This window comes from Asparagus officinalis, chromosome 2 (assembly GCF_001876935.1).
Source record: "Asparagus officinalis chromosome 2, Aspof.V1, whole genome shotgun sequence".
Classification (NCBI taxonomy): Eukaryota; Viridiplantae; Streptophyta; class Magnoliopsida; order Asparagales; family Asparagaceae; genus Asparagus; species Asparagus officinalis.
In genome coordinates this window covers 28,270,885-28,283,915 of record NC_033795.1, presented here as the reverse complement: position 1 = coordinate 28,283,915, position 13,031 = coordinate 28,270,885, and the positions used below count along the sequence as shown (strand labels likewise).

General features: G+C 36.1%; 1 protein-coding gene across 1 annotated transcript in view; it reads right to left on the bottom strand.

Annotated features, from left to right (window-relative positions):
• The window catches only part of LOC109830594 (truncated transcription factor CAULIFLOWER A-like), a 30,195-nt gene extending 18,682 nt beyond the window's left edge, over window positions 1–11,513 (bottom strand). Inside the window, exon 1 of the mRNA XM_020397899.1 lies at window positions 11,150–11,513. Coding sequence (XP_020253488.1) covers window positions 11,150–11,334 — 185 coding nt within the window. The 5' untranslated portion in view covers window positions 11,335–11,513. The remainder of the gene's footprint in view (window positions 1–11,149) is intronic.

Below are 13,031 nucleotides of genomic sequence, written 5' to 3'. Positions count from 1 at the left end.
ATCTTCAGAGGCTAAAACGATTTCAACTCTTATCCAATGAATTACAAAAATAAATGTGAAGTGTAGAGCATATACCTAAGAAGGGTATGACAAACGTTTTAAATTAAACATGCATTGTATAATCGAGCACAAGTCTAAATATATGCATACATTTAAGAAACGTCCAAGAAGTGTCGGGTAAGAGTATGGGTACGGCACGTATTGGGCACAGCTATGGGTAAGAGTATGGGTACGACACGTGATGGGCACAGCTATGGCTACATATTAGAAGTACCCAGGTACATAAGTTAGGCTCCTAATATTGAAGCTTCGTATTATAATTATGTTCTATGTGAGTTCAACTCATTCATTTTGTTAGTTGTTGATTTATAAGCAGTAAACTTTTGGATTATATGACTTCTATTTTGACTGTTTAAGATAATATGATTGCATTTTCAAGTTTTGGTTGATAGAATGGAAATCAAATTCTATCTTACATGGGTACAGGCTCAGATAGGTAAATTTGTAAGAGGTAGGATGCAGGAGCAAGACTATAAATATTGTAATTAATAATTTATTTGAGATGGGGTTTTTTTTACATGTTACAAAAACTAAAATTCATATAACCTTTAGTTACACTTAATTTGTAGAATTGGAAAATCGTGTATTTCTTTAACTAGATGTCTAAATGAAATTTTAAGATTATACTTATGATCCGGATATGGACTGAACGAATGACCCCGATCAAGACGTAAAATATACGTCAAAAAATATATGACAAGTAGAGTACACGTCTAAATAAATGTATGCATATTCAATGAGTATCTAAGAAATGTTGGAATTAGACACATGTCATGACACGATCGGATATGGTAGCTTAGACAAAGTATCAGGGTGACCTAGCGCTCCAAATATGTAACAACATACATAAGACACATACGCTCTCTACGTATATACACAAACATAGAAATGTTAATATAAATGAATAATGGATGATTTTTATGGAAAGATATCATTTATATGGTTGGATTCCATAAATAAAAATTAAAATGTGTTTAATTAGTAGTATGTGAGATTTAGTCCCACGTTGACTAATTGAATGCATTTTAGTTGATTCAAATTAACATGCGTGTTATATATGGTATAACAAAAGTGTTAGGATTGTTCACTTGTGTTAGTATATAAGCGAGCGTGCGGGCACGTGCGTGCAGGTATGTAGTTATTGCAGACGACATTTTAAAACACAAGAAAACAAAAATGAATTCTCCTCGTCTTTTTTTACAATTATATAAGCTGTTAGTACTGAAGATTCTGGCGAACTGAAGTTGTAATCAAGATATTCAATAGAAGAACGCTTCTTTGGACTATAATTGTCTCATCCTCAGAAGTATTGTGCAGACTCAACGCTACTGTAGGTGGGGCATAACTTTTTCAAGGACAGTCCTCTGTTTAGAGGGCGATTTGGTATTTCTGTAAAGTATCTCGAACTTTAAGTTAAGCTATAATGGTGTTTTTAACTCGCTACTTTTTTCTTTCATTCATGTGTGGTTTGTTCTTCTTATTTTTGGATCTGTTTTTATTCTTATTTTTCCCAACAATCTTGACGAAATTAATATCATTTGGAGTTATGTCTTCTATTTCAAGAGTTGGTTATGATGCCTTTGCCCCTAAATGGACATGTTTGGAATGCTAAAAGAGTTCATTGGTTAGTTCTTCAAACGTTGGCAGCAACGTATAAAGATTTAGCTGATGACTAAGAGGCTATTGGCAATGATACTAATAGATTGTCCAAAATCAGATGAAAAATATCCTAATAGTGTAGATAAAATTGCGCAGTGGACGGAGAAGGACCAAATAGTTAGAGGGTGCATTTTGTTGGCAATGTCTAATGTGCTCTTCGATATCTATTGTTCTTCTTCAACCACTGCAAAGACACTGTGGGATAAACTGGACAGAAAATATAATACTGAAGACTTCGGTCTTGAAAAATATTCTATGTCCAAGTTCTTAAAGTTTTAAATGGTCGAGGGTAAATCTGTAACAAAACAAGCATATGAACTTATGCTCATTCTTCATGTTCTTTGAGAAGCAGAAATGGAGATTCCTAAAAAATTTCAGGTTATGGCAATCATCGAAAAAAAATCATTCTTGAGAGAATTTTGGTATGGCTCTCAAGCATCGAAAGGAAAAAATAAATCTCGATGACTTGATGATTGCCATAACTATTGAGGAAGAGCATAAGAATCGGAAACATGTTGTGCTTGTTGAGCACCAACCTAAAAAAATGTTATAACTTCTGGGGAAAAGTTCAAAAGCAAACCTAACAGCAAACCTGATGACAAAATCAAAGCTAAATTTATTCAAAAAAAAATCAAAAGCAAACAAACCATGTTAGAATTGTGGACAGATTGGACATAGGGCTAAAACTTGTCCTACAAAGAAAGTTAAAGCAAATACAGGGTCTACTAGTGTGCATCAGGTTAATATGATTATGACTGAGCTTGCTGGATCCATCGAAGGATATGTTTCCATTAACCCCGAGTTACTATCTATTTATGAACCCAATGAATGGTTGGTAGACACCGGTGCAAATGTACACATTTGTGTTGATAAATTGTTGTTTATGTTTTATCACTTGCAAATGGTAATACCATGAAAATAGGGAACCAAACTGCATCTAAAGTGTTGGGATATGGACGAGTAAACATGAAGTTTCCTTCAGGGCGAATTCTATCATTACACAGGGTGCATCACGCTCCTACTGTTTGACGCAACATTATCAACGGTTCGTGAGTTTTTTTTTAATGTAATAAAGTGGTTATGTTGCATTTTGGATCTTTTAAGGGCTATGATTCTGATGGAATGTATAAGGTTAGAGCAAAACCTATTTTTAGTTCTGAATTTAATAAGATTTTTGTTCCTAATTATCCTATTAGTAACAATCTTGAATCATCTGCTATTTGGCATAAACGTCTTAGTCATGTTAATTTTAATTCTGTCAAAAGAATAATGAATCTTAATATAATTCCAAAACACTCTTAGGTAAAAATGTTAAGTATGTGTAATAAAAACAAAAAAAGGAAACATTTTCATTCTGTTGATAGAAATTCTGAGTTATTTGATTCAGTACATACTGACGTTTATGAGTTTAATGATGTCTTGACCAAAAACATGAAGAAATATTCTATCACTTTTATAGATGACTATAGCAAATAATGTTATGTTTACTTGCTTAAAACTAAAGATGAGGCTAAAGAAAAATTTATCATTTTTAAGAATGAAGCTGAAACTCAAACTGGCAGGAAACTTAAAGGTTAAAATCTGATAGAGGATGAGAATATACATCAAATCAGTTTACTTTTCTATGTCAATCCTTTGGCATAGTGCATGAGGAAATTGCTTCTTATTCTCCTAGGTCTAATGGTGTAGCAGAACGAAAAAATAGAACCTTGAAAGATATGATTAATAGTCTACTTGAAAGCTATGGACTTCCTAAATATATGTGGGGAGAGGCTTTGAATACGACTAGCCATATTCTGAATAAATCCCCTCAAAAACTTAAGGACAGTAGTCCATTTGAACTTTGGAGAAATCGAAAAACAAGCTTGAAATACATTAAAGTGTGAGGCTTCCTAGAACACAAAAGGAAGAAGGTAGGTCATAAGACAGTCGACTCGATTTTTTTTAGATTATGTAGAAAACAACTATGCTCTGAGATTCTTAGTGATTAAATCTGAAATCTCTAGCATAGATGTTAATACAATTGTTGAATTTCGTGATGCAATAATTTTTTAGGATGTTTTCCCTATAAAAACTGGAATGTCTCAAAATATTTCTAATGAAAACCATGTATCTGTCACAACTTTCATCCCTGATCATGTGGAAAGGATGACAAATGTAGGGGCAGATAATTCCAAATATGAATCTGAAAGATCATACAATTTGGATGAACCTAGAATGAGTAAGAGAGCAAGGATTATCAAGGATTTTTAAAGTGACTATGTCACTTACAATATCGAGGAGGATCCTATTTTCTACATATCTGTTATGACCTCAAAAAAGGTTAAACAATGGAGGGATGATGTCAAAAGTGAAATGAATTATATTATCTCTAATGGGACATGGGAATTAGTTGATCTTCATCCTGGGTGCAAGACAATTTGGTCTAAATGGATTTTAAAAGGAAAATAAAATTAGATGGAACCGTAGAAAAGTTTAAGGGTAGACTTGTTGCCAAGGGGTTCAAATAAGTTGAAGGAATTGATTTCTTTAACACATAATCTCCAATTGCCCGAACGACTATGATCAGAATGCTTATTGCATTGGTTTCTATATATGATTTCACAATCCACCAGATGGATGTGAAAACTGTTTTTCTTCATGGTTTCCTTGAAGAAGAGATTTATATGGATCAGACTCAGGGATTTGTAACACCTAGCAATAAAAAGAAAACATGTAAACTTGTGAAGTCTCTATACGGACTTAAACAAACCCCTAAACAATGGCATAAAAATTTTGATACGAGTATCATTGATTTTGGTTTCAAAATGATTGAGTCTGATAAGTGTATTTATAGCAAAGTAAGAGGTGATTCATGTGTTCTTCAATTCATTTATTTTGATGATAATCTATTGTTTGGATCAAACATTGGGATAATCAATAAGACTAAGTCATTTTTTAGTAGTAAGTTTGATATGAATGACATGGTAGTCGCTGATGTAATTCTTGGCCTAAAACTGATTAGATCAGTCGAAGGCATAGCTATTTCTCAATCTCACTATGTTAAGAAGATTATTGAGAAATTTGGCTATAAGAATTGCAAACCCGTCAAAGCTTGACATAATCATTCTTAACTCTCTACAAGAATGTAAGTGAAGTCTCTATACCTCAATTGAGATATTCTCATATCATTGGAAGCTTGATGTATTTTGCAAATTGTAGGAGATCGGATATTTCTAACTCGATTTCTAAATTAAGTAGATATACTAGCTGTCTAAATAGGACTCATTGGAATGCCTTGGATAGGATACTTCAGTATCTGAAGAGAACTATTTCCCTTGCGCGTTCCAGAGGGGTATAGTGATGCTAGCTGGATTGCTATGGATTCAAGTAGCAATGGTTGTACATGGTATGTATTTATCTTGAGTGGCGGTGCAGTCGCCTAGAAATCTGTCAAACAGACCATTTTATCTCGGCCTACTTTTGAGGTAGAGTTATGTGTTTTGGACACCGCTGGTTTAAAAGCTGAATGGCTTAAGGGACTTATGTTTGAGCTACCATGATTAGCAAGCCTATTCCTGCAATCTCTGTGCATTGTGACAATATGACCACGATTGTAAGGATTAAAAGTTTAAAGTATAACAACAAAACTCGAGGTCATATCCAAGTACAGATAAAGACCGTGAAAAAGTTTATTGATGAAGGGGTAATTGCTATGGACTTTGTCAAGTCCAAGGACAACACAACAAATCCCTTTACAAAAGGACTTGAATTATCAGTAGTTCTTAAATCTAAGTTGATGATGGGACTGAAACTCTTACCTAACTCATCGATAGTAGCAACCCAACCTATCTGAGTGAAGATCCTACAAAGTAGGTCCAATGTGGTAACAATAAGCTGTTGTGTGAGCTAAACATCTAATCATAGATTGATATTTTGTATCTGAGTCTATCATCATCCATACCTGGAAGGTGTTGTAAACTGCTAGTATAGTAAGAGTGTTTTAACTCTAAATAGGATCAAGTCTTTAAGACGAGATGCAAGCAGTGCATCCCTGAAGATGCCCAACTATGTGAACATAATTATGTGGCCGCAATTAGAGAAAGTAGGTTATTCCTTAAAATTATTCATGAAAATGATAAGGACACATGGTCATAATGCGTCAAACCTAAAGATTGCTACTATAGCCTATATCGTGTTGTTACCAATGAATATCACCACATCAAAGGTTCAAGTTCAAGACTTAGTTTCACTTCGTGTCTGTGGTAATAAAATTGGGTAACTATAGGAAATGTTCAAATCAGAAGATACCTTCTCCAAAAGCATAATATGTACACTCTTCTTTACTTCGGCTATGAAATTGTGGGGGATTGTTGATATAAATAAATAATGGAGGGTTTCTATGGAAAAATACCATTTATATGGTTGGATTCCATAGATAAAAATTAAAATATGCTTAATTAGTAGTATGTGAGTTTTAGTCCCACATTGACTAATTGAATGCATTTTAGTTGGTTCAAATTAACATGTGTGTTATATATGGTATAAAAAAGATATTAGAATTATACATTTGTATTGGTATATAAGTGAGCATGCAAGCAAACGGGCACGTGCGTGTTGGCACGTGCGCGTGGTCCGACGCGTGCTCCTTTTGCATGTGTTGTATTTAGACCTTCCTGAACGTGTACGTTACAAACGTTATAAGGTTTAGATGATGGTTGTTGCAGACGTTACAAACATTGCAATAACTGACGTTCAAAGCTTTGTCTAAACCTTTAGCTCACATGAACCTTATAAGAAGGGCTTCCTCTGGTCATTTTAAAACACACAGAAGACAAAAATGAATTCTCCTCGTCTTCTTTTACAATTCTATAAATTGTTAGCATTGAAGATTCTAGCGAACTGAAATTATAGTCGAGGTGTTCAACAGAAGAGAGCGCTCATTCGGACTATAGCTGTCTCATCCTCAAAAATACTGTGCAGACCCAACGCTACCGTAAGTATGGCATAATTTCTTCAAGATCAGCCCTCTGTTTAGAGGGCGATTCGACATTTCTATAAAGGATCTCGAACTTTAAGTTAAGCCGTAATGGTGTTCTTAACCCTATGCTTTTTTTTCGCTCCTATGTGGTTTGTTCTGCTTATTTTTGGATCCGTTTTTATTCTTATTTTTCCTAAGAACATATGCATGCACAGTATACCTCACCTCAACTTCCAACCCAAAAAAATTAAAAAAATTACACACGCATGATACATTGAAGCACATGCATGCACAGAAGGCACTCCTCTACGAGTATATACATGCATGGCAACAAATGTACAAAATGCTCTCCCTCCCTCCCTCCCTCCCTATCAATATATAAATATAGATATACGTTCATAGATGGCTCGAAACACTTGAAAACACAAACTATTTTGAGATTGCCTTGAATCAAATGCATGGTTTTGACGATATTCTTTCAAGAAAGTTAAATGCTGACGTCGTGCGAAGAAGAACAGACTCGACTTTTACACCTTCTCAATCTAGTGAATAATAAAATTGGAAACTGTGGTCATGAATTCTTTGCTGTATGGTCAGTCTGTGTTAGCGTATGTATATAAGTTACATATTAGTTCAGAGTTCTTTTTTTTTTCCTTCTTTTTTTTAAGTAATTAATATCAGAAGATTTGAAACACGGACACTTTAAAAACCTCTAGTTTGGAATTCTAGATGGGAAAGGGGTAAGAGACTGAAAAAGGCTATCAAACTGGATCCTCACTTATTACAAACTGTAGCTATACCCATTAGCATCCTATGTCACGCACGTGGCTCAATCATGTCATGATACACTGTTTATGAACAGTGTATCATGTAACCGGATGGTGACACCTCACCTGTCTCATGCCTCGGATCCCCTATTTGGATCCTTGAGGCATTAATGCACATTGAAATTAGTAAGTTACATAAATAAATATTATTTTTTCATTTAAATGTTATGAAAGCCAAATTAACTTCCGTGACATTTTTTATGCTTATTTTTGTTACGCTGACTATAAATGGAAAAATCTCCCATTTTTACAGCAGATGTAGAGACTGACCCTATAAACCTATAATTTGAAGTCAGGTATATGCTGAAACAAACCGGAGTCTTGTTTAACAAGTTTTAAAAAGCATATACAAAGTGTAAGATATACGACAATTAGTAAAATACAAATGTTTAAAGTTGAAACATGTATTATATAATTAAACAAAGACTTCATAAATAGAATATATATATATATAAAATATATAATAATATATATATATATATATATATTATATAATATATATATAATATATATATAATATATATATATATAATAATATATATATATTATATATAATATCAAGCTTCAGGGAGGTCATCAAGAGGTGCCAAAGAGTATAGATGTCCGGTATGGGTTGAGAAATGTGGGACATAGGTGCAGCTTCATGCTAAAAAGTGTTCATGCATCAGAGATGGCAATATAGCAGAGCAGAGATGAGACAAAAGAGAGGAGAGGAAACACAAAGGCTTAGCTGAGATCCAGTCTACAGTTTTTTTTTTTTTTTTTTAAAGTAGATCCAAGTTTAGGCTCAAGGATCATTTAAGCCTACATATCTTGAATAAATATTAATCAAGAACCTAACATACTGTTATTTTGAACCTCAAAATGTCTGGTGTATTAAATAAAACAAAAATGTCACCAAACAGCCTATAATTTCCAGAAAGCAATTTACATATCAGAACATTTCTCATTGCGGAAAATCCTATAAAACAATACTGCAGCCGACATCGTACATTGCTTAAGCTAGATGTCAAAGAAACATGCATCAAGAGTTCAAGACAACCGAAGGATTATAAAAGGATACAAATGATTTGATGGTCATTAGTTAAAAAAGATATTGAGAAAAATGATCATCCTAGACGCTAAAATTCAAATTAGAAGAGACTCGCATGGAAAGACCAAAGGGAGTTGAAGCAGATATGTTATAAGTGGATTGTTTGCTGTCATCTTTTCACAATCATGCTAAGTGGTTGTTTAGAACTAGTGAAATCTTAAACCAAATTGTGAGATTAAACCAAAAAGTTAAATAAGAGAAACAGACTTTAGTTCATATCTCGACAAGAAGTTGAAAATCGTACAGTGGTTTTGGGATTGGCAAAGTCCAAACACCTGAAACATAACAAGCTACATTATAAATAAAATTATAAAGTGTACAGTAAGTTTAATTTATCCGGCAAATTAAGCCCATTTTTACGATATAGCTTGTCTGCCGTTGAAAGCAAGCAAACAAGCTCCTAGGAAAATTAAAGCTAGACCCCCTGCTCCTTTTTGCTTTATAATCACTTGCATGATTAGAGTGCTTACAAATAACCAACACTGAAATATGGAGGGAAAACACTCTGATAACTTCGGTTTTAGGATTAAAGAAGGTACAACAGTAAAGACTGCAGCATTTGCTTTAACATGATCCGGCTGTGGAGATGCAAAGTCCAGGATATAATTATATAACTGAAGTGGAACAAGCAATCAGGAGTAGTTCATCACACCGAAAGTGCGCTACGTGGTTAATCATCTGCTGATCCTATAAAAAAAACTATACAAGCCCAGTGCGACTAACTATACTAGGTGGCCTATCATCTCATTAATCTTATTCGATTGCTGCCCGTGACAACTATTAGAGGATGAACTTCTTCACACGAGAAATTTCTTGTACACAAAGAAAAACAAATAGGGACCTGCTGCTTCAAAGATGCACATAATATATACACAAACAAACTGCGACAAAAATGGATCTCATATCATCTCCTAGAACCTACTTAATTCTCATACTCAGCTCATTTCTTTACGGCACTCTTCGTTTCGTTTCGTTTTTTTTTTAATGATTCATGATCTACTTCACTGTAAGATGGCTTGTGAGCGGCTGGTAATAAAGAGCCTTTACTAACAAGGAAACTGACATGGAGTAGACAGAGAAGAGAGGCACACACATAGCAGCATACAAGATATCATCCATTTCAAGAGAAGTTGATACAAAAAGATGAAGGAAGAAAATTTATGCAGGAAAGCAGCTCAAACTTTTTTATCAATAGCATTTATTTAAAATATAATAACATGAAGTCAAATGCATGATAAACTATACTAGCTCAGATAACATGTCACAAGAGTATGCTTGTGAATACAACGAAAAAAAATATCAAGAACATATATTTGTGTCGGTCGTCAAATATATGAAAGCTTCCTTATATTATCACAAGAACGACGATCCTCCTAAATTCTTGCATACGATCTATTCATGTAAAGCTTTCTGCATCCATAAAAGAACCAGACGGGTCCAAAGAGAAGCAACCATATAACGAGGTAAAAATAAAAATAAAAAGAAATAAAATCTAAGTATACTAATCTTTTCAACTCATTGATAATCAAAGGTTGAACTTTAAAGTCACTACAATGGTGATTCTCTTAAAAAGTCGGTGCCTTTTGCAATCATCCGAAGCTTACCGCTGCATCAAAACTACGTATTCAATAAATAAACACACTGAGATATGGATGTCCCTTCTTGATTGGAGAAAATTAACCAACCAACCTAGGATAAACAAGCATCCGACAAGATATAATAATAGCAAAATTAAACTAATGAAAACATAAAACCTGGCAAAAAAAAAAAATTTGGGGGAAAACGTTAGGGTTAGCCGAACCACTAGAATTAGACCTAAATCCTGCAATCCGACGGAAAATAGATCAAATCTCTGGGTAAAAATTGGTACCTCGAAGAAAATTGACCAAAATAAACACAATGAGGTATGGATGCCCCCTTCTTGATTGGAGAAAATTAACCAACTTAGGATAAACAAAGCATCCGACAAGATATAATAACAGCAAAATTAAACTAATGCCCTGTTTGAATGGAGGGTAGAGAAGAGAAGGGGAAGAGAAATTTTGGTTTATTTCTGTTGGGGGTTCCATTTAGAATGGTAGAGGAGGGGAATGAAGAGGATTAAAAAATGAACTAAAATCTTATCCCCCATTTAGGGGTTAAAGAAGGGTAAGGGCCCAAACACCCCCACAATGAAAACAGAAAACCTGGCAAAAAAAAAAAAAAATTGGGGAAAAACGTTAGGGTTCGCTAAACCACTAGAATTAGACCTAAATCCTGCAATCCGACGGAAAATAGATCAGTAAAAATTGGTACCTCGAAGAAAATTAACCAAAATAAACACACTGAGATGTGGATGTCCCTCCTTGATTGGAGAAAATTAACCAAGTTAGGATAAACAAGCATCCGATAGGATATAATAATAGCAAAAAATTAAACTAATGAAAACAGAAAACCTGGCAAAAAAAAAAATTTGGGGGAAAACGCTAGGGTTCGCTAAACCACTAGAAGTAGACCTAAATCCTGCAATCCGACGGAAAATAGATCAAATCTCTGGGTAAAAAACCGTACCTTGAAGGGCTGGAGTACTCGTAGAGCTTTCCTTTGGCCGAGAAAATGATGAGACCTACCTCAGCATCGCAGAGCACGGCGAGCTCGTTGGCTTTCTTCAACAATCCGCTCCTCCGCTTCGAGAAGCTGACCTGGCGACTGGTCTTGTCCTCGATACGCTTCAGCTGAACTCGTCCTCTCCCCATTTTTTGAATTCGGACCTCAAACACAAGTCCTAGCTTTTATTTGGAGGCGGGGGAAGATTTTTTTTTCTCTCTTTCTTTTTCTCCGTAGTTCGAGGTTTCGTGAGGCTCCTTTTGAAGGGGAGGGCGCTCTCATGATGAGATTCCAGGCACGATCCTGCCACTGGCAGTAGCGACAGTGACAGGACCGCCATTACTCTTTTAACTTCGCCCTGTTGTGTCTATTATTTGCTGTGTCACAACAGCTGGAGAGGCGCGCCGCTGGTGCTAATGTGCGCGGGACCATCCCGTCGCACGTGTGGGACGAGTGGTGGTAGGACACTCAGCGGTTGTGGGAAAGGGCGGGCACGTGACCTCTTTCGATTGGGCTAGGCGCCTCGGCAACCGGCTCTTTGGGTGGCTCCCCCGCCCTGATGATGAAACGGGGGAGCAAGCGACGGAATAAAAAACGGATTCGGATCAGACTCCGAATTGTTTTAGATCTGACAATATCCATCCCAATGCGGGCCCTTTTATTTTTGCCGGTCAGCGTGTACAACATGTAAATTTGGAACGCTAAATATCAAAAGAACTCCCTTCAACTTGGTAACTTTCAAAATATCATAAAAATATCCTTACTTTAGGGGTTATCATGAAATCCTCAATAACTTGGGCTATGTTTGGAAACGTGGATTTGCACTCAGGATTTAAAAACCAGGGTATTTCAAATCTAAATCTTTAGTTTGGATTTTAAATTAGACTAAGATTTCAAATCAAATTATTTTGGAGAGATGGATTTGAAAGTCCAAATATACGTATTTCAAATAGCATACTTCCCCTTGGTATTTATCAAATCCCTACGTGGACTCGCTTCTCTTTCCCTCGTGTTCAAGTCCGACCACTTCTCTCTCGACACCACTTCTCTCTCGACACAGGTAACCTCTATCTCCCTCGTGTTCAAGTCCGAGCACCTGAGGTGGCTCGGCCAATGCCGAGCCACCTATTGGCCGAGCCACCTTGAGGTGGCTCGGTTTTGGCGAGCCCTCTAGGTGCCGTTTTTCTGCGCTTTTCCATCTTTCGGTTTCTGTCCGTGATTCGATTGTGTGGCTGACTTGTTCGGACTCGATTCGCTGACCTGATTGGCCAGTAAATCCACTTCTGAGTTCGAGTCCGAAACTGATCTTGATTCGATCGTGATTCGTCCGAGTCCGCTCTTAGTTGGATAACTCGTTGATTCCTCAACCCGTTAGCTAAATTCCGCACGCGAGTGGATTTATTCCGTTGTTTGCGTGCGGTTCGTTAGCCTCGTAGCCTCGTTAATCCGTTTCGTCGCGTATCACTTGGCTTCGGTGTTGTGGACTAACAATCGTGTTCTGCATACGTCGCCGATGGTCGGTTCGTCGAATCGGCGTCGTCGAGTTGTGTTAAGGGAGCTATAGGCTAGTTTTATACGGCCTCAGACCTACCCCCTCCAAAGTATTTCAGCCTCGTTCTTTTATAGAAGAGTCTGTAATACTTTGGATATGATTGTCCCATCCTATGATTGGTTACGACTGGATATTTGGAGTGGCTTCCATTCGGATTCCTTCAATTCCTTCAGGCTATTCGGTGCTTTGTCGAATGTCTGTAAGGGTTCCGGTGCTGCATTTATTGTCTGACCGTCTGTCGGAATTTTAAATTTGAAGTCGATTCTCGATTTTCTAACTTTTTAGCTCGAGTTG